At 45.7% G+C, this 19,938-nt stretch overlaps 2 protein-coding genes across 2 annotated transcripts in view; one reads left to right on the top strand and one right to left on the bottom strand.

Moving 5' to 3' along the window:
- The first annotated feature begins 2,308 nt into the window (after window positions 1-2,308).
- On the top strand, window positions 2,309-9,651 carry LOC135080102 (L-dopachrome tautomerase yellow-f-like). Its single transcript, XM_063974781.1, has 9 exons — window positions 2,309-2,876; window positions 3,960-4,163; window positions 5,024-5,145; window positions 5,885-6,111; window positions 6,831-6,942; window positions 7,018-7,098; window positions 7,417-7,527; window positions 8,039-8,178; window positions 8,863-9,651. Exons 1-9 carry the CDS (start codon window positions 2,654-2,656, stop codon window positions 9,077-9,079), a joined length of 1,437 nt encoding a protein of 478 aa, XP_063830851.1. The 5' UTR covers window positions 2,309-2,653; the 3' UTR covers window positions 9,080-9,651.
- Window positions 9,652-13,604: 3,953 nt separating this feature from the next.
- The window catches only part of LOC135080268 (oxysterol-binding protein-related protein 9), a 107,609-nt gene continuing 101,275 nt past the window's right edge, over window positions 13,605-19,938 (bottom strand). Inside the window, exons 14-22 of the mRNA XM_063974954.1 lie at window positions 19,056-19,278; window positions 17,015-17,242; window positions 16,740-16,923; window positions 16,560-16,678; window positions 15,090-15,955; window positions 14,803-14,974; window positions 14,557-14,664; window positions 14,121-14,260; window positions 13,605-13,824 (exon numbers count right to left, since the gene is read on the bottom strand). Coding sequence (XP_063831024.1) covers window positions 13,605-13,824; window positions 14,121-14,260; window positions 14,557-14,664; window positions 14,803-14,974; window positions 15,090-15,955; window positions 16,560-16,678; window positions 16,740-16,923; window positions 17,015-17,242; window positions 19,056-19,278 — 2,260 coding nt within the window. The remainder of the gene's footprint in view (window positions 13,825-14,120; window positions 14,261-14,556; window positions 14,665-14,802; window positions 14,975-15,089; window positions 15,956-16,559; window positions 16,679-16,739; window positions 16,924-17,014; window positions 17,243-19,055; window positions 19,279-19,938) is intronic.

The raw sequence follows: 19,938 nt of genomic DNA, 5'->3' as shown, positions 1-19,938 counted from the left end.
AGGGTTTTTATGTTCCTGGTCAGGCTATACTTATTATTATTCTGTGGTTTAACCAATACTGTTTGGTCATGAATAATGAATGTGGTATTTCAAAATAATTTTTGATATAAAGATACCAGATCGGGTACTTACTTAAATCTTGTTACCTTAGCGTAAGAATAATTTGTTTCTGATTTCAATACTCAATTATTCAATTAAAGCACTGTGAACGGCACATTTGGCTGAAACGAACGAACGAACGGCACATCCTTATTCTTGACAGTTTTCATGTTGCGTTTCGTTCTGTCCATAACTGTGAATTAATTAAACATTTATTTAATTTTACTTATTCAAATTATGTGCAGAGGATCAGGATTTTTGGCCTTAAAGAATTAAACCAATACAGAGTGGATGCTACATGCAATCCCTTCTGCCAAATAGAACATGACCACCTGACATACAAAATTTATAAAACTATGGTTGCAAAACGCGTTCCATGACATTTTAAACTAATAAATAAATGTCACGCTAAACGTCGAAATGGTGTGCAACCGTAAATATATTCTTTGACCGCAACATCTGAGAAAAAATGGGTTCCTGCTGCGTAATTAATTGTAAAAAGAGGTCTTCAACTTCAAATCTACAAAAGGACAACATTACTTTCCATCGGTAGATAAATATTATTTTATATATTTCATAAATTTGTAAAAAACAAATATCAAGAAGTGTTGCCACTGAATCACACAAGTTCCTAATTTTGTAATTTTTTGAAGTTGAACATACAACCTAGTCGAGTTAAACAATGTTTTTTGTAGACAGTTTTGTTAATTTTATTGTTGATATGTTTTTGTTGAGACCTATCTACAAGATAGGTAGAGGCTTTATCTTGTCTAATAATAAGACACCTACTATTAAACAAGCTTAATTTCAATATTTTTACAAATTATTTTACTATCGCTAAATTACGGACTTTCTCTATTACAATAATTTAGTATTGTTAATTTTGACTTCAATACGCTTGCCACCCTACAGTAAAGTTAGTGCTGCGACAGCGCAAAAAAGGAAATATCGATATCGACTAGTTAGGGGGCGTCCATAAATTACGTGAGACTTTTAGGGGGGGGAGGGGGTCAACGAAAACCTCACTAAATCTCACGTGGGGGAGAGGGGGGGTCTCGGAAAATATCACGTAATTTTTCCCGCAAGAAATAGAGTAAAATTAAATAATGAACCGTCTAATTAAATTAAACTAAAAATGCCTCCATCTGCATTGTGAACACTAAAGATGCAGAATAAATGTCGAAATTAAAAAAAAAACGTCATCGGCATCGCTATTGCGTAAAAAATTGACCAAGTGCATGTCGTGCCACGCGCATTGTAGGGTTCCGTAGTTGTCTGTCGTTACCACAATATATTTCAGAAGCAAGCAATTACTTCATCTAAAATCACTTTTCATAATTTCTTCTTAGGAATTTTTACTGGTTAAGAAATTGTTAAATTACTCCAAAACTATTAAAGGACATCATCCATTTTGGTCCAAAATCAAAAGTGCCGGCCAAAAAATAAAAGTGCTGTATTCTGATAGAATACGTCCGCCTTAGCATTTATTACTATGGCACCAAAGCTGTAGCACCACTGTGCATCGTAGTATTTGAGTTCTAAAAATATATGAAACGACTGACTTTGATCTCAAATACTACGACGCACAGTGGTGCTACAGCTTTGGTGTCATAGTAACAAATGCTAAGGCGGACGTATTCTGTCAGAATACAGCACTTTTTTTTTATTGGCCGACATTTTTGATTTTGAACAAAAAATGTATGAATCGTCGATGAATTTTAGATCTCAAATACTCGACGCACAGTGGTGCTACAGCTTTGGTGCCATAGTAACAAATGCTAAGGCGGACGTATTCTGTCAGAAGACAGCACTTTTTTTTATTGGCCGACACTTTTGATTTCGAACAAAAAATGTATGAATAGTCGATGACTTTTAGATCTCAAATACTCGACGCACAGTGGAGCTACGGCTTTGGTGCCATAGTAACAAATGCTAAGGCAGACGTATTCTGTCAGAATACAGCACTTTTTTTTGTTGGCCGGCACTTTTGATTTTGGACCAAAAATATATGAAACGTGGATGATGTCCTTTCGGATTTTTTTAAATATCACGTGAGATTAGGGGGTGGGGGAGGGGGTCAGGCAAAATCTCACCAAGGGGGGCGGGGGGGTTGAAAAATAGCCAAAATTGTCTCACGTAATTTATGGACGCCCCCTTTCAGAAAACAGATTAATAAAATAATATTAATAATTAATGTCGCTTTTAACCACCTTTTAACAGTACACACACGGCCTTAATACTTACAAAGAATATTTAAATTTGAGTATTTGTTTGATTTGATATTAACAAGAAATTGAAAAATTAAAATTTTAAACCAATTCATAGTTTCCAATTATTTTTATTAAAATCCATGCCATGAACCATAGAGCAATGAATCTTATCGACAAAAATTATCGATGGTGTCATGCTCGGCACTGGCACGGTTCGATTCTGTCAAGGATTTTTTTTTGTTTTAATGGCGCAAAATTTCAAATTGTCATAGCAGTGTTTCAGATAAAAGCATAAAACTAAATATTTTATAAATTTTAGTGTGAAAACATTCCCTAAAATTAGAATGAAGCCGTTTTTATTCATCGCGATTATAATTTGTTTCATCCAAAAAGCGATCACTCTTATACCTCCAAAATTTCAATGGAAACTAATCGACTACGCATGGGAGGGCGACTTCAAGGATACGGCTCTGGCCATGGGGGCGTATATTCCTGAAAATAATATGCCTACAGGGCTGGCGAGGTGGAAGGACAAATTATTTATTACCGTTCCTCGGTGGAAAAGAGGTGAGTTGGCCATATTTGTTTACATTTACTTAGGGAAATTTCTAAAGAATCAGACTTTAGGCCTGTTCCTAATACTTAAGTTTTCCGAATGCGGGCCCTTTAATCTCCCGGTCGGGGTATTATTACGTGCTCTGTGGTCGGGGTTAGAACAACCAAATAATGAGCCGTATCTTCTACCTATGGCGTTGAGTTGATTCCAATCATCAACGCCTCTTTTAACAACTATCTTCTAGCAGCTCGTCCTCCAGGGGTTCCTTCCTCCAGCTTCAGTCAGCAGGAGCCCCTGATGCTGTACCCGACGTGACCGACGACGCGTGTCATCCCTCCACCAACGCGACTAGTCTCCACCTTCATACATTTTTTACTCTATGTAATAATCTGTGGTCTCTTACTTTGTCCAAATTACGGAAAGTCCCCACCCTCATGCTGTACCTATACAGTGTGAGTCACGATAAAGTGTACCTACATATGAAAATAGGTGAAACTAGAACTCTTTTTTGTCGATAAAAATAGGTCTAGTTTCACCTATTTTTATATGTGCACTTTATCATGCGTGACTCACACTGTATTATTTTAGGTAGGTATACAGCGTATAGGAACGTGAGATCAAAGAATCTCGCAAAGCAGCTAGCTAAGGAATTGTGCGCTGGGATGTTCCCTCGCATAACGCGGTCGTCCCAAATCGACCAGTAAAAATGGTTCTACAAATACGGGGTTTAGGCCTGATTTCCATCAAAGCGGAGCGGAGCAGAGAAGTGTTGAATAACTAATCAGATTTCATTATTTCCACTGCGCGTCTCCGCTCCGCGTTGGTGGAAACCGGTTCTTATGGCATACGTTACAGAAGTTTGCCGCAACTCCAATGCAGGCCAGGGTAACCAACGAAAATGAGCTCTAAGACCGCATAGGCACTTCAACCGGCCTGTGGCGAATCTCCTTATTACTAGAGTGCTTACCAATACTTTTACTATTGGGTATTTTTTTTTGCCTGCGGTTACAATAATACTAATCCTGGCCCTCCACGAAATTATGTTGGACGCCCCTGCTCTAAGGTTTAGGAGATAAGAGCAACTCCTCTTCCAGGGGTTCCTTCCTCCCTCAACTACGTGTACCTGAACGGCAGCCAGCAGGAGCCCCTGATCCCGTATCCGACGTGGCGCGACGCGTTCGTGACCGACGACGCGTGCCATCCGTCCACCAACGCGACCGTCGTGTCCACCTTCCGCGTCCACATCGACCGCTGCGACCGCTTGTGGGTCATAGACAATGGGGTCGCCGATATGTCCAGTGAGTAACATATTAACCAGAATTCTGGCTTGATGAACTTCAAGATTTATTACAGCCTGAATGGAGCTTGACTTAAAGGTAGAGGACTTAAAAGTAAATAATTTAAGTATTTCAATTCCAAAACCGGGCCTTTTAGAGCGCTTTTACATTTAGGAGATTTGGCAGCGCGACAAACTCGCGATAGACGCGCTTCCGAAAATTTCATACTATGTGACAGCGGATGCATGCCTTCACATTATAAAAACTTCTTCTAACGCCCTAATGTGAAAGCGCTCTTACTCTCATATTAGGTAAGTACGATAGAGTTACGAGAAGTACCTACTTACCTAAATGTTTCTTCATTTGAGATTCGCTGTGTTTAATAAATCAATAGGACCTGACTTTTGGTAGTTTACCAAAAAGGTAAGCCATTTAAATCGGTCAGTTGACCAATCTAACAGTTTGTTGTTTGTTGACGTCACAAATTAAATACCTATTAGGGCCCTCGCCCACGGCGACTTAGGCGGTTTACGAAACGCGCGACAGCATCGCTACTAACGCGCGTTAAGTAGTCGCATTTTCAACGCACTACAGAAGTGTTGCCAACGCGCTACAGCAGCGCGACTGCATCGCTACAAAATGTCGCCGTGGGCGAGGGCCCTTAGGTACCTAAGGCTTGATTTCCTCCTACGCTGACGTCGGTCGCGTACATCGGTCGAGCGTACGAATAAACACAATGTTCTATGAAGCACCGCACTGCAACGCCGTCGTCAGCGGCAGATGATTACATAGAACTAGTGTGTAATCGTGCGCGCCGCTGACGTCGGTCACCGATGTCAGCCTAAAAGGAAATCAAGCCTAAATAAACCAACAACTTCCAGACGCCGTCAGGCAGATATCGGACCCGGCGGTGCTGGTGTTTGACCTGAAGACCGACACACTGCTGCGCCGATACGACCTCGGCCCAGACGTGCTCAAGGACTCTTCAGTTTTGAGCAGCATCGTAAGTGCACCATTTCAACCGAAGTACGTTCACTACTGAACATAGGCCTCCCCCAAAGATTTCCACAACTAAGTAAGAAGTCCTGCGCTGCCCGAATTCAGGTGTTTTCTACGACGGAAAATGTCTCTTAGAAGACAGAAGATTCAGTTTTGAGCAGCATCGTAAGTGCACCGTTTCAACCGAAGTACGTCCACTGCTGGACAAAGGCCTCCCTCAAAGATTTCCATAACGACTGGCCTTGTGCTGCCCGGATTGTACTTTATTATTTTGTGGTGTTACCCATAACGGAAAATGTCTATCTTAGGAGACAGAAGAATCACTCCCAATATTGTAAATCCAATTTTCGCACGTGTATTCTCAGTAGGCTCAGACAGTAGCGGGGGGCAGTGGGGGCGGTCCGCCCCGGGTGCCAAGCATCAGGGGGTGACAAGTCGCGTAGATTTATTAGATTAGTACTCACTGGCACATCTGCATGGCAAATCTGCGGTCTATGTCATGATACGGGGGGGGGGGGGGGGGGGATTTTCTGTCAATCTTCGAATCAGTAGGTAACCCCAAAATCCTGGGGGGTACCAGGGGGTGCCTTAGGACTAGTGATCGCCCCGGGTGCCAACCCATGCTACGCCGCCACTGGGCTCAGAAAGTCATTCCGTGATAGGACAACCGGTACTTTTTTCCCAGAACTGGGACTACTGGAAATACACACTTTCGCTATAAAGTTTTTACTTACGACACTCAGGTTGTGGATATCCCAGGCAAGCATTGCGACGACGCGTACGCTTACATAACCGACATGGGCTCAAACGCCCTCATAGTGTACGGTTTGAAGGCCCATGAAGCGTGGCGCGTCGAGAACCACTACTTCCATTTCGACCCACACGCGGGGGTGTACAAAGTTGGCGGGGTCGACTTCTACTGGAGCGATGGCGTGTCTTCGGCTGCTTTGTCTCACACTAAGAGCGATGGGTAAGTCTTATGACCACCAATATGGCTCAAACGCCCTCATAGTGTACGGTTTGAAGGCACACGAAGCGTGGCGCGTCGAAAACCACTACTTCCATTTTGACCCGCACGCGGGGGTGTACAAAGTCGGCGGGGTCGACTTCTACTGGAGCGATGGAGTGTCTTCAGCTGCTTTGTCTCACACTAAGAGCGATGGGTAAGTCTTATGACCACCAATATGGCTCCAACGCTATCAAAGTGTACGGTTTGAAGGCACACGAAGCGTGGCGCGTCGAAAACCACTACTTCCATTTCGACCCGCACGCGGGGGTGTACAAAGTCGGCGGGGTCGACTTCTACTGGAGCGATGGAGTGTCTTCAGCTGCTTTGTCTCACACTAAGAGCGATGGGTAAGTCTTTTGACACACCACTTAGTTCCAATCCAATCATAGTGTTATAGATCGTGTCATCCACGAAGACATCCACGAAATCATCCATCAATGCACACGCACACTACAATAATGACGCTCGGATATCTCGGATCAAACTCCCCGCACCCCGCGGTTCCCTCGACCAAAAATTGGTGGGGCGCTTCTTTGTGGATGAAACGATCTATACAGCTTGAAAGCCAACGAAGCGTGGCGCGTTGGAACCAGTATTTTTACTTCGACCCACACGCGGGGTTTTCTGAATGACACAATAAATTATAGGGTACTACAGAAGATAATTTTTTTTTGTTGTAGCTACCGAGATCTATACCTGCACCCTACTTCTAGTACAAAACAATTTAAAATGTCCACCAAATTGTTAAGACACAAGGATGCTCCGAGAGAGGATGTCTTCAACGGGGTTGAGGTATGTAAAAAAAGTTTTTTTTTGGACTTCCTTGTTGTTCAAAAATCCAAAATTACAAGTATTTGTAATTTACAGATCATAGGAGACAGAGGCCCCATGTCTCAAGCGTCAGCGTGCGATTACGACCAAAAAAACAATATCCTATTTTACACTCAGGTAAGAAAATAAACGTCTACTGCTGGACAAAGGTATCCCAAGGATTTCCACAAAGACCGGTCCTGCACCGCCCGCATCCAGGCACCTCCCGCGACCTACACCAGATCGTCGGTCCACCAAGTGGGCAAGTGGGAGGCCTGCCCACACTTCGTCTTCCGGCTCGCAGGTCTTGGGGGAGGCCTTTCTCCAGCAGTGGACATCATTCGGTTGGATCGAACGAAACAAATAAAAAATAAGTGGAGGATGAACATGTATGCAATTCCCCATCTCATTTTATTTATTTATTTTCTTAATAAATTGGACTTCACAACTCCCCAGCTGTGTAAGAACGCAATAGGGTGTTGGAACGTCGACAGGCCGTTTATTCCAGAGAACACCCTGATTCTCATGAAGGATTGCAACATGCTGGAATTCCCGAACGATGTCAAGGTTTGCCTCTTTTCTGTCTGAAATACAATACAAATACAATCTTACAATCAATCCATAGTAAGGAGTTACATATATCCTATTTCCTAATGACTTATGTTTTAAATAAACATTTACAATATTTTCTTTTCAATTTTAAATTATCAGTGAAAACTCATAGGCTTGTGTAAGACTTATTATTTTTATTCTACTTGTATCATAATATAAGCTGTATGTTTTCCTAATAAAGAAAAAAAATTATTACTTCCCAAGAGGTCCCACTGGTTGTGTAAACTAAAAATCCTATATGTTTTTTTCCGAAATCCTATGTTTATTCATATTATATCCTATATTACCTAGCTATATTATTTAATTTTGAATCTTAAGAAAATGTTTTTTTAAAGCCTCTAATTTTAGCTTGTATCAAAAGGATACTTTTTTGCTATTAGTTTGGGAGTAAAACAGGTTCTAGCCTTTGTCCAAAAAAACCTAAGTGAAAACAATGCTACGCAACGCAATTTGCTTCGCCCCCCAGGTGGACCAAGAAGGAAACCTGTGGATTCTGAGCGACAGGCAGTCGCGATTCCTCTACGACTCCATGAACTTCAGCCAGGTCAACTTCAGAGTCCTCACTGCCCCGGTGACGTCACTCGTGCAGGGGACTCCTTGCGAAAGGTAAACTAAAAGATTAACTTGTAGGGTTTAATGTAATAAAAAAATGAGATGCCTTCAGATGGGCGTATACTTTCGCAGAGGTGTTTTTATTATCAGAAACAGTACAGCTTGGCATTATATGTACTTCCTTTTCCTGTTTGCTAATTTTATTTTGGGAATAATAATATGTTTCTTCACATTTTTTAAAAATTAGTTTAAGTCTTTTATATCTTCAAAATTTCATGTCCTTTGTTTGCACTATCTACATCAGTGGTTCTTAACCTTTAAGTCACGAGGTACCATTTTCCCAAATTTCTGTCTTGTCAGGGACCACTTATATTTTTTTCCAAATCCTATGAAAGGGGAGGTCGATTGCTCGCCCACTGTGCGCCGTTTGCGTTGTGTTGACTCGACTCATCACGTCACGTCACTTGTTCATTACGATGTTTTCGTGGACCACTTGGAATGCCTCCAGGGACTACCAGTGGTCCGCGGACCACCGGTTAAGAACCACTGACTATATAATAATAAAAAAAGTACACAAAGTCATGGTGACTTCAGTTTGTGCCATCTTACTAAACTGTTTCAATCCTACATAACAATATAGCACGAACACGCTAGCCCTTAAGCATGAAAGTGTGTAAATAGATTTAAAACTAAAATACCTAGTATAAAAATAATAACACCAGTGTGGTTTCTCCAAAGGATGTCAATGCTGGGCCGGGCTCTAAGCGCACTGAGTTTCAAGAAGGCATCTAAGACCAAGCCAGCACCGGACCTGAAACCTCTGAAGTCCAATGACCCGAGGTCCGCGTCTTGTTGCTCACAGATGATGGACAAAGACAATAAGGAAATGAAGGCTGCTGATGAGAAGACCGATTCTTGCTGCTCTCAGGAAAACAAGGATAACAAGGACGCTTAATAAGGGTTGCAGAGTTTAGGGCTTGTTCTCATTGCAATCCAGTTTTACGGGACCCCAGTAAAGCAGAATTCTGCAAAACTGGACTGTTACGTGAACACACAATGACATGCCAAATCTCATAAGTTGTTTCAAATTCGAACGGATCGGTTTTTTTGGGACATTATAAACACGATTTTCGTGTGACTTTTATTATTAAAACACGGATACTTCTAAACGGGATATCTCCGTGGGAACAAGCCCTTAGTTAGCTAATGAAGTTTACCATAGTCTCCATAACTATCTGTGTGTAGACTGCAAGCTTCGCAAACCCTGGGAAAATGCGTCAGCTACGTGAGCTAAGTTAGGTATAATTTCGAGCTGTTCCCAAAAGCTTTAAACCTTTTCGAGTGATGCTATAGTTCTCATCGTATTCCAAAAAAAGCGCCCAAAACTTGAGTTAAACGGAGATTAATGTTTATGTTAAAACAATTTAGCAAATTGGTACTGATCGCCGAATGCACTATTTATTTAATTATAACTTTTGAATATTTATGTTAATTTATTTTAATACATTAAACATAATATATTATGGAACACTGTTAAATAAAACAATACAAAATAATTTAAATTTTTATTTAAATATACAACATGGTAAGTTATAACTATATAATTAAATAAGTCTATGTGATTGAATAATAATATTTGCATGTGTCACCGCCGGTTTTCTCGATAAGTTTTTCGTTCACGTAATTTCTCAGTCTTTTCACTAACATTATATTCATTGTGAACAAGCCTTACTGTTTTCTGTGATGTATTGAGATGAGGACACGCCTTTATTATTGTCTATTTCTTTCCAGATGGTATCATTATACCTCTATTGTATATCTAGCAGATAAATCTTCTACGTGTAACTTTGCTCGTAATTTTAAACTATTTAAAATAAAATAAGTAAATATACAGGGAAGGATCTCCTAATTTTCAATAGGTATAGGAAACTAATTTTCTATGTATACCTACTGTTTAATTCTCTCTTTCTTTACCACGAGAGAGCGAGTGTAGTTTTCTAAGCCCTGATTCTATAGTGATTTAATTATTTACAGAGTACCAACTAACCCTGCCACAAAATCTTATTAAATACAAGTGTTACACTAGCAAAGAGTTCAGAGTAACATATTGAAATGCATTAACACAAAGTTAGCATGAGCTTTATATTGGTATATAATATAACAATATAATGATTACTTCATAAAAGATCTGCCGAAGAGGCATACATAATACCCGTTTTGCGTTTATAAATACATAATAATATAACGAAAGTTATTTATAGTGAATTATAGACTTTAGCAATTATCAAAAACACTTTGATTTAAAAGTGAATTAATGACAGTTTCAATTGTTATTACTAGTGTTTACAAAATAGCTAAAGTCTAAGCGCAGACATTTTCATATTAGTTTTGTTGATATAACTAGACAGAAAATAATTTTATAGTTCTATCAGTACAACTGATGGAAAGGTTCAGCCAAACAAACGCGATCACACGCGATTAGCCGGCGTGCAGCGATGGCGATCAGACAAATGCATTGATCGCCATCGCTGCACGCCGGCTGATCGCGTGTGATCGCGTTGGTTTGGCTGAACCTTAACTAATGGAACTAGACGGAATACGGACGTGGACAGTAGAAATCTGTTTAACGTGATCTTATTCGAGTTTAGATTTTTTTATACCTGTCAGACTAACTAGCCTTTACCTCAGAAGTTTAATTTAATCTAGCTATGGCCAGGATATAAAATTTTAAACTTTCGCGTTCCATTTCAACTAAAATAGTAAGACACGGGTCTTAACGCGACGTTTATTAATGGGTTACATTATGTACTCGAGCCGCCAGTCTGCTTGAGACCACGGCTGCAGCATCGCAGCCGAAACGTCAAGCCGTGAGTACATAACGTAACTCATTAATAAACGTCGCGTTAAGACCCGTGTCTTATGCCCGTTTTCACCAATAATCCCTCATTTTTAAGTGACCACTATGAAAACAAAATTCCTATTACATGTTACCATAAGGGTCACTTAAAAATTAGGTTTTGATGGTGAAAACGGGCATTACTATTTTAATTTTATGGCCAGGATGTTCTCAATACGTTTCTCAGGTGGGGCATATATCGGTAAAGAAACCACTAGATCGTTATAAAGTTTGGTTACCTGATTTTTCGATAGCGATTCTATGTTCAAGAAGTAAAGCAGCCACTAATCGCTTTTGGTAGCGATCGTTACATGAACCATGAGGTAGACTGACTTTTGTACCCTCTTATTCATATAAAACTAAGGTACTGCTATCTCTATTTTTCACTTAATTACTTCCCTTGTGATGAAAAGAGACAAAGCATTCCCAAGTCTCGTGAAATAGAAATTTTTATAGTATTTTGTGTCAAATTTTAGTAATCATTATACCATTTTAAGATAGCTATGTTCCTATTCCCAATACACCAATTCCCATATTCTGTGCTCAGCGTGGTCGAGTCAAAGCGTAACGAATTGTCAAAGAGATTCTAATATTTACAAGTATTTATTTATTGCTCGACTATCATAGGCCATAGTAAGTTGTAAAAAGATATAAAATAAACAGAAGTTGCGCTCCATTCCGCCGGTTGACACTTGAAAGTGAAAATAAGATTATATTTCAATCAGTATTTAAAAATACATCCAAACGACAACGAGTAATAAAACACAGTCGCAAAGTACATTATGTATTATAAAAAGAATATGCATTTTGGTGGTTATTCTGATGCATCAATCTCATAAAAGTGAAATATTTAGGTAATTATCAAAAGAGACTGGTCAGTTAAGAACTGTATGAAGTATACAATTAATCAAAGAAAATTTCATACAAACATGGAATAAATTTGTAACAATAATGATAATTTTAATACAAGACATTTTGGGGTAAAAAGACTGCAATTAACATACAATATTATCGTTTTGCTCTAGCAATTAAAAGATATAAAATCTTTCAATGTACGAGTAATGAATATGTGAGCTGGGTTAAACAGATATGATCAAGCGATCATAAATCCCAAATACAAAAAAAGCGCACGTAAATGACGTACATTATCGTACTACAGTTACGGACATAACCACGCACGTTGTGGAGGCAGTGACCGAGTGACGTAATAATGATCTGTTTTCGGTGATATAAAAATAATTATAATTATTCTCTAGTTCATGTTAAGTTTTTTTTTATAGAAAACCTGATAACGGCTAAACATTAGCAACTATATTTTGAACTTTATTGTTGAAAACGTAAGGTTCAAAACCAATTAAAATACCAGTAAGAGGGTCATTGAAGTCACGATCAAGTGTCACCGGCGTCAACGCGATAGTCCTTACAAATTATGGCAAAGACTTACCATTCCTATCCGAATCTACGCGTCTAACGCCGAACGGCTAGCCTACGGGGCCTGCGCGGGATTTGCTACCTTACGGCGTGGTCTCAGAGCCCACTTTGCATTATCTGGTGCTTTCGGCGCTTGCGGCGGTGTGTAGGGGCGTTTTCTGCTCGTCGATTCGCTTCCGCAGTGGCGCGTTGTACTCCCAGCCGTCTTCGCCTTTGGGGCTGAATAGCTGTGGAAGGAAATGATATTTCGTTGATATGCTATAAAGAGAGGTTTTTTTTACTATCAGGCGTCAAATAAGATTCGTTGTTTGATGTAGCCTGATTGTCTAACCAATTCCTTCCTTACCACATAATGTTAGCAATACTGTTATGGTGGATCTAAGTTCAATAAGATTATTGTAGGCTTGAATAAGCGTCATAGGCAGCGGTCTAATTAAAATCATGTCGTTAAAAACAACAAAAGAGAAGCGGCGGCAGCTCTAATGTCGGCGATGGCGGCACTAATGTCGGCGGTGGCAGCATTAATGTCGGCGGTGTCGACTCTTAAGAGTCGGCGCCGGTGTCGGCGGTGTCGGCGAGAGGCTATTAGTACCAACCTGCGTGGCCCACTTGTCGTGCGCAGCGTCACGTTGCTTTGCGGCGTCGCGCTGCGCCTGCTCAATACGGCGCTTGGCATCGGTGGCGTCGGCGGTGTCATCTCAGGAGACTGGAGGCTATGGCAGCAACTTGCGTGGCCCGCCTACTTGACGTGGCGCTCGTCGTCGGTGCCGGTGTCGGCGGTGTCGGCAATAGGCTATAGGTACCTGCGTTGCCCACTTATCGTGCGCAGCGTCACATTGCTTGGCGGCGTCGCGCTGCGCCTGCTCGACCGCTTGGCGTCGGTGGTGTCGCCGGTGTCGGCGGGAGGCTATAGGCAGTGACAAGGGCCTGCGTAGCCTATAGCAGCGCGGCGGTGTCGGCGTTGGTAGGAAGCTAGAGTCGGTGTCGGCGTTAAGCTAGACTTAAGGTACCAACCTGGGTCGCCCACTTGTCGTGCGCGGCATCACGTTGCTTGGCGGCGTCGCACTGCACCTGCTCGACGCGACGCTTGGCGTCGGTGGCAGCGGCGGTGTGAGCTCAGGAGACTAGAGGTAGTGACAAGGGCATGCGTGGCCTACTGCGACGCGGCGGTCAGCGTCGGCAGAAGGCTATAAGTACCAACCTGTGTAGCCCACTTGTCATGCGCAGCATCCCGTTGCTTGGCGGCGTCTCGCTGCGCCTGCTCCACACGGCGCTTGGCGTCGGTGCCGGCGGCGGTGTCGGCGGCGCGCAGGGCGCAGGTCACGTGGCGCCACACGCGGCGCGACTCGTGCGGCGGCGGTGTCGGTGTGAGGCTAAAGACAGTTTCGGCTGAGGCAGCTATAGGTACCAACCATGGTGGCCCGCCTACTTGACGCGGCGCTAGGCGGCGCCGATGTCGGCGGGAGGCTATAGGCACCAACCTGTGTGGCCAACTTGTCGTGCGCGGCATCACGTTCGATGCAGCACTAGGTGTCGGCGACGGCGGTGTCGGCTCAGGAGACTAGAGGCAGTGACAAGGGTCTGCGTGGCCTATTGCAGCGCAGCGGTCGGCGTCAGCGGTGGAGGCAGTGTCGGCGGAAGACTATAAGCACCAACCTGTGTAGCCCACTTGTCATGCGCAGCATCCCGTTGCTTGGCGGCGTCTCGCTGCGCCTGCTCCACACGGCGCTTGGCGTCGGTGGCGGCGGCGGTGTCGGCGGCGCGTAAGGCGCAGGTCACGTGGCGCCACACGCGGCGCGACTCGTGCGGCTGTAGCGGTGTCGGTGTGAGGCTAAAGACAGTCTCGGCTGAGGCAGCTATAGGTACCAACCTTGGTGGCCCGCCTACTTGACGCGGCGCTAGGCGGCGCCGATGTCGGCGGGAGTCTATAGGTACCAACCTGTGTGGCCAACTTGTCGTGCGCGGCATCACGTTCGATGCAGCACTAGGTGTCGGCGACGGCGGTGTCGGCTCAGGAGACTAGAGGCAGTGACAAGGGTCTGCGTGGCCTATTGCAGCGCAGCGGTCGGCGTCGGCGGTGTCGGCGGGAGGCTATAGGTACCAACCTGAGTGGCCCACTTGTCGTGCGCGGCATCGCGTTGCTTGGCGGCGTCTCGCTGCGCCTGCTCCACACGGCGCTTGGCGTCGGTGGCGGCGGCGGTGTCGTCTCGCGACTGTGCGACGGGCGCCCGCAGTGAGTGTGCGAGCGCGACAGCAACATAATTACGCGCGAGCGATAAGGATGGGTAGCTTGGGGTCATTGGACAAAATTCTACGTGCTCACGGCAGGCTTTAGAGGTTGTAATACTAACCTGTGTGGCCCACTTGTCGTGCGCGGCATCCCGTTGCTTGGCGGCGTCTCGCTGCGCCTGCTCCACACGGCGCTTGGCGTCGGTGGCGGCGGCGGTGTCGGCGGCGCGGAGGGCGCAGGTCACGTGGCGCCACACGCGGCGCGACTCGTGCGGCAGCGGTGTCGGTGTGAGGCTAAAGACAGTTTCGACTGAGTACTGAGGCAGCTATAGGTACCAACCTTGGTGGCCCGCCTACTTGACGCGGCGCTAGGCGGCGCCGATGTCGGCGGGAGGCTATAGACACCAACCTGGGTAGCCCACTTGTCGTGCGTGGCATTACGTTTCTTGGCGGCGTCGCATTGCGCCTGTTCGATGCAGCACTAGGTGTCGGCGACGGCGGTGGCGGTGTCGGCGGGAAACTAGTCAGTGTCGGCAGAAGGCTATAGGTACTGCTCGACAAGCCGCTTGGCGTTGGTGGCGGCGGCGGTGTCGGCGGTGTCGGCGGTAGGCTATAGATACCAACCTGAGTGGCCCACTTGTCGTGTGCCGCATCCCGTTGCTTGGCGGCGTCTCGCTGCGCCTGCTCCACACGGCGCTTGGCGTCGGTGGCGGCGGCGGTGTCGGCGGCGCGTAAGGCGCAGGTCACGTGGCGCCACACGCGGCGCGACTCGTGCGGCGGCGGCAGCGTCGGTGTGAGGCTAAAGACAGTTTCGGCTGAGGCAGCTGTAGGTACCAACCATGGTGGCCCGCCTACTTGACGCGGCGCTAGGCGGCGCCGATGTCGGCGGGAGGCTATAGACACCAACCTGGGTAGCCCACTTGTCGTGCGTGGCATTACGTTTCTTGGCGGCGTCGCATTGCGCCTGTTCGATGCAGCACTAGGTGTCGGCGACGGCGGTGGCGGTGTCGGCGGGAAACTAGTCAGTGTCGGCAGAAGGCTATAGGTACTGCTCGACACGCCGCTTGGCGTTGGTGGCGGCGGCGGTGTCGGCGGTGTCGGCGAGAGGCTATAAGTACCAACCTGCGTGGCCCACTTGTCGTGAGCAGCGTCGCGTTGCTTGGCAGCGTCTCGCTGGGCCTGCTCGACCCGCCGCTTGGCGTCGGTAGCGGCGGCGGTGTCGGCGGCGCGCAGGGCGCAGGTCACGTGGCGCCACACGCGGCGCGACTCGTGCGGCTGTTGTCAGCGGGAGCTATAGGAATATACCTACCGCTGCAACTGCTGTGTAGCCAGGATCTACAGCTTGACCGCCAATTAAAACCCAACCAGTAAAGGTCAAGTTTGTCCCGGGGGAAAGTTAAACTGTCATTGGACCCGCAATGAAATGAATCAAAAGAACATAGAAGCTAAAGTCCGCTCGCCGAACAGATAGAATTTCGTCTACTGACCCCAAGCTATCCATCCTTATCGCTCGCGTGTAATTATATTGCTGTCGCGCTTGCACTCTCTGCGGCCGCCCGTCGCACAGTCGCGACAGCGACATAATTAGGCGCGAGTGACAAAGATGGGTAGCTTGGGGTCAGTGGACGAAATTCTATCTGTTCGGCGAGCGGCCCGCCTACTTGACGCGGCGCTAGGCGGCGCCGATGTCGGCGGGAGGCTATAGGTACCAACCTGTGTGGCCAACTTGTCGTGCGCGGCATCACGTTCGATGCAGCACTAGGTGTCGGCGACGGCGGTGTCGGCTTAGGAGACTAGAGGCAGTGACAAGGGTCTGCGTGGCTTATTGCGGCACAGCGGTCGGCGTCGGCGGTGTCGGCGGGAGGCTATAGGTACCAACCTGGGTCGCCCACTTATCGTGCGCGGCATCGCGTTGCTTGGCAGCGTCTCGCTGCGCCTGCTCCACACGGCGCTTGGCGTCGGTGGCGGCGGCGGTGTCGTCAGGAGCTAAAGGACTAGCTTGGGGTCAGTGGACGAAATTCTATCTGCTCAGCGACCGGACTTTAGCGGCCGAACCAACCTGGGTCGCCCATTTGTCGTGCGCAGCGTCGCGTTGTTTGCTCGACGCGGCGCTTGGCGTCAGTGGCGGCGGCGGTGTCGGCGGCGTCGGCGTTGTCTACTCGGATACTAGAGGTTGTAATACTAACTTGTGTCGCCCACTTGTCGTGCGCGGCGTCGCGTTGCTTGGCGGAGTCTCGCTGCGCCTGCTCCACACGCCGCTTGGCGTCCTTGGCGGCGGCGGTGTCGGCGGCGTCGGCGGTGTCGACTCCCGAGTCTAGAGGTTGTAATACTAACTTGGGTCGCCCACTTGTCATGAGCCGCATCGCGTTGCTTGGCGGCGTCTCGCTGCGCCTGCTCCACGCGGCGCTTGGCGTCGGTGGCGGCGGCGGTGTCGGCGGCGCGTAAGGCGCAGGTCACGTGGCGCCACACGCGGCGCGACTCGTGCGGCTGTTGTCGGCTGACGGGCGCCACTCGCTTGCGGCGTGGCTTCATGCTGGATACCTCGAAGAGGACTTCTGTTCGCTGGAAGGAGAAATTGAGATTAAAGCTTAGCTCTAAAGTGTAGGCTGACGAAATCACACAAATAGTCAATAATTAATTATAGATCGTTTCATCCACGAAGACGCACCCCACCATTCTTCCGCTAATGTTTGAGTGTTATCGGTACACGCTAAATTATTATCCATGAGTGCACACGCACACTACAATAATGACACTCGGATTGCTCGAATCAAACTTCCCGCACCTCGAGCTTTCCAAAATTGGTGGGGCGCGTCAAGACGCTGAATGAAACGATCTATAACAGATGTGTCCCCACCCCAGACCTTGTACCCAGAATTAAGATTGGATTTTCCCTGGTTTAAGATGGCATATAATGGAATCTACTTTCAAAATCTTGTGATGTTTCAATTTGGCCTCGCCCACCTGGAGGGAAAAGTCACACACAACCCATAGTGAAAAGCATATCACGACGGAAAAAAAAAGTCATAAAACAAAACTATGACCAACCCCAGAATCAGTCCACCTCCCGTCCATCCTGGTATTCCACTCGCCCTGCGCAGTATAATAGGGCTTCTTATCCGGACCAGCGAACACTTCGCATGTCACGCGGTGCTTCTTTCCGCCGTAGAAAGGCTTCGCCAGAAACTCTTGTATTGGCCAGGCTATTATACATAGACAAGTTATTACCATACAAAATGTCCACCTACCCTCGAGTCCGTTTATCCTGGTATTCCACTCGTCCTGCGCACTTTAATAGAACTTTGACAGGCCTGGTGACATCCACGGGAAAAATGGGTGGCTAATGCCCGTTTTCACCATCAATCCCTAATTTTTAAGTGACCCCTATGGTAACACTTTTCGGGAATATTGTTTTCATAGGGGCCACTTAAAAAATAGGGATTGATGGAAAATGGGCATAAAAGTCGCTAAAAGTAAGTTATCACCTAACAAAACTGTGACCTACCCCAGAATCAGTCCAACTCCCGTCCATCCTGGTATTCCACTCGCCCTGCGCAGTATAATAGGGCTTCTTGTCCGGACCAGCGAACACCTCGCAGGTCACGCGGTGCTTTTTCCCGCCGTAGAAGGGCTTCGTCAGGAACTCGATGTTGGCTTTGTCATTATACATAGACAAGTTATTATCGTACAAAATGTCCACCTACCCTCGAGTCCGTCCATCCTGGTATTCCACTCGTCCTGCGCCCTTTAATAGAACTTTGACAGGCCTGGTGACATCCACAAGAAGAATGGGTGGTTCTATTACACTCTGCCGGAATCAATCGACTAAAAGTCGCTAAAAGTAGGGCGGGGGTGGTCCCATCTACTCTGCTAGAACCTCACGGCTACGTCACTATAGGTAACAATATCCACCTACCCCCGAGTCCGTCCATCTCCCATCCATCCTGGTATTCCACTCGCCCTGCGCAGTATAATAGGGCTTCTTATCCGGACCAGCGAACACCTCACACGTCACGCGGTGCTTCTTCCCGCCGTAGAAAGGCTTCGCCAGAAACTCTTGTATTGGCCAGGCCATTATACATAGACAAGTTATTACCGTACAAAATGTCCACCTACCCTCGTGTCCGTCTATCCTGGTATTCCACTCGCCCTGCGCCCTGTAGTACAACTTTGACAGGCCTGGTGACATCCACGGGAAAAATGGGTGGCTAATGCCCGTTTTCACCATCAATCCCTAATTTTTAAGTGACCCCTATGGTAACACTTATCGGGACTTTTGTTTTCATAGGGGTCACTTAAAAAATAGGGATTGATGGTGAAAATGGGCATAAAAGTCGCTAAAAGTAAGTTATCACCTAACAAAACTGTGACCTACCCCCGAATCAGTCCATCTCCCATCCATCCTAGTATTCCACTCGCCCTGCGCAGTATAATAGGGCTTCTTATCCGGACCAGCGAAGACTTCACACGTCACGCGGTGCTTCTTCCCGCCGTAGAAAGGCTTCGTCAGGAACTCTATGTTGGCTTTGTGGCCAGTCTGCACGCACTCGATGACGACTGAGCCGCCTAACTCGATCCATGGCACGGTCAGTATTGATCTGGAAAGAGTTTAGATTTTATGGGTTTGGAGTTTTTGAATGGACCAAATTACGATTTAAATACTTAAATTAGACGAGCTGTTCTGAACATATAATTGTGTTACATCACAGCTCTGCTCGTAACCTAAAATAACTTTAAATGAGTGTTATAGGTTACTCAACGACAGTTGAGGCGCTCATACAGATATAATATTAGAATGCAATTTAAGACTTACACATTCAAGTTCTAATCGAATACACTAGCTACCACGCTCTTGTTAAATGTCTGCAAGCGAGACAGAAAGCAGTTGTCAGTCCGACTTCAAAAGACGTCAGCGCAGACAGATAAATAATAATAATAAACAATAATAAACAATTTATTTCATAACAATGGGTACATTACAATGTTAGTGACCGTAGCTCCCTTTTAAGCTAATGAGCCTGTATCAGGGAGCAAACGCTCTTCCATTAATTTATTCATACTATAGTAGAGAATGTACAGTTATAAAATAATATTATTCTGAACATATTAACTTGTTTTTTTTTAAAGTTTTTTTAAGTTTAATTTTAAAGTTACACTATAAGAATCATAAGCAGTAACTGCTCTAACATAAAAAGAAGCTAAATTATAAATTTAAAGAATTAACACATCAGCTAACAGGTCTATTATCCTATTTTTAA

Source organism: Ostrinia nubilalis, chromosome 17 (assembly GCF_963855985.1).
Source record: "Ostrinia nubilalis chromosome 17, ilOstNubi1.1, whole genome shotgun sequence".
Taxonomy (NCBI): domain Eukaryota; kingdom Metazoa; phylum Arthropoda; class Insecta; order Lepidoptera; family Crambidae; genus Ostrinia; species Ostrinia nubilalis.
The sequence above is the reverse complement of the archived record's forward strand: the minus strand, read 5'-3'. Positions and strand labels throughout refer to the sequence as shown.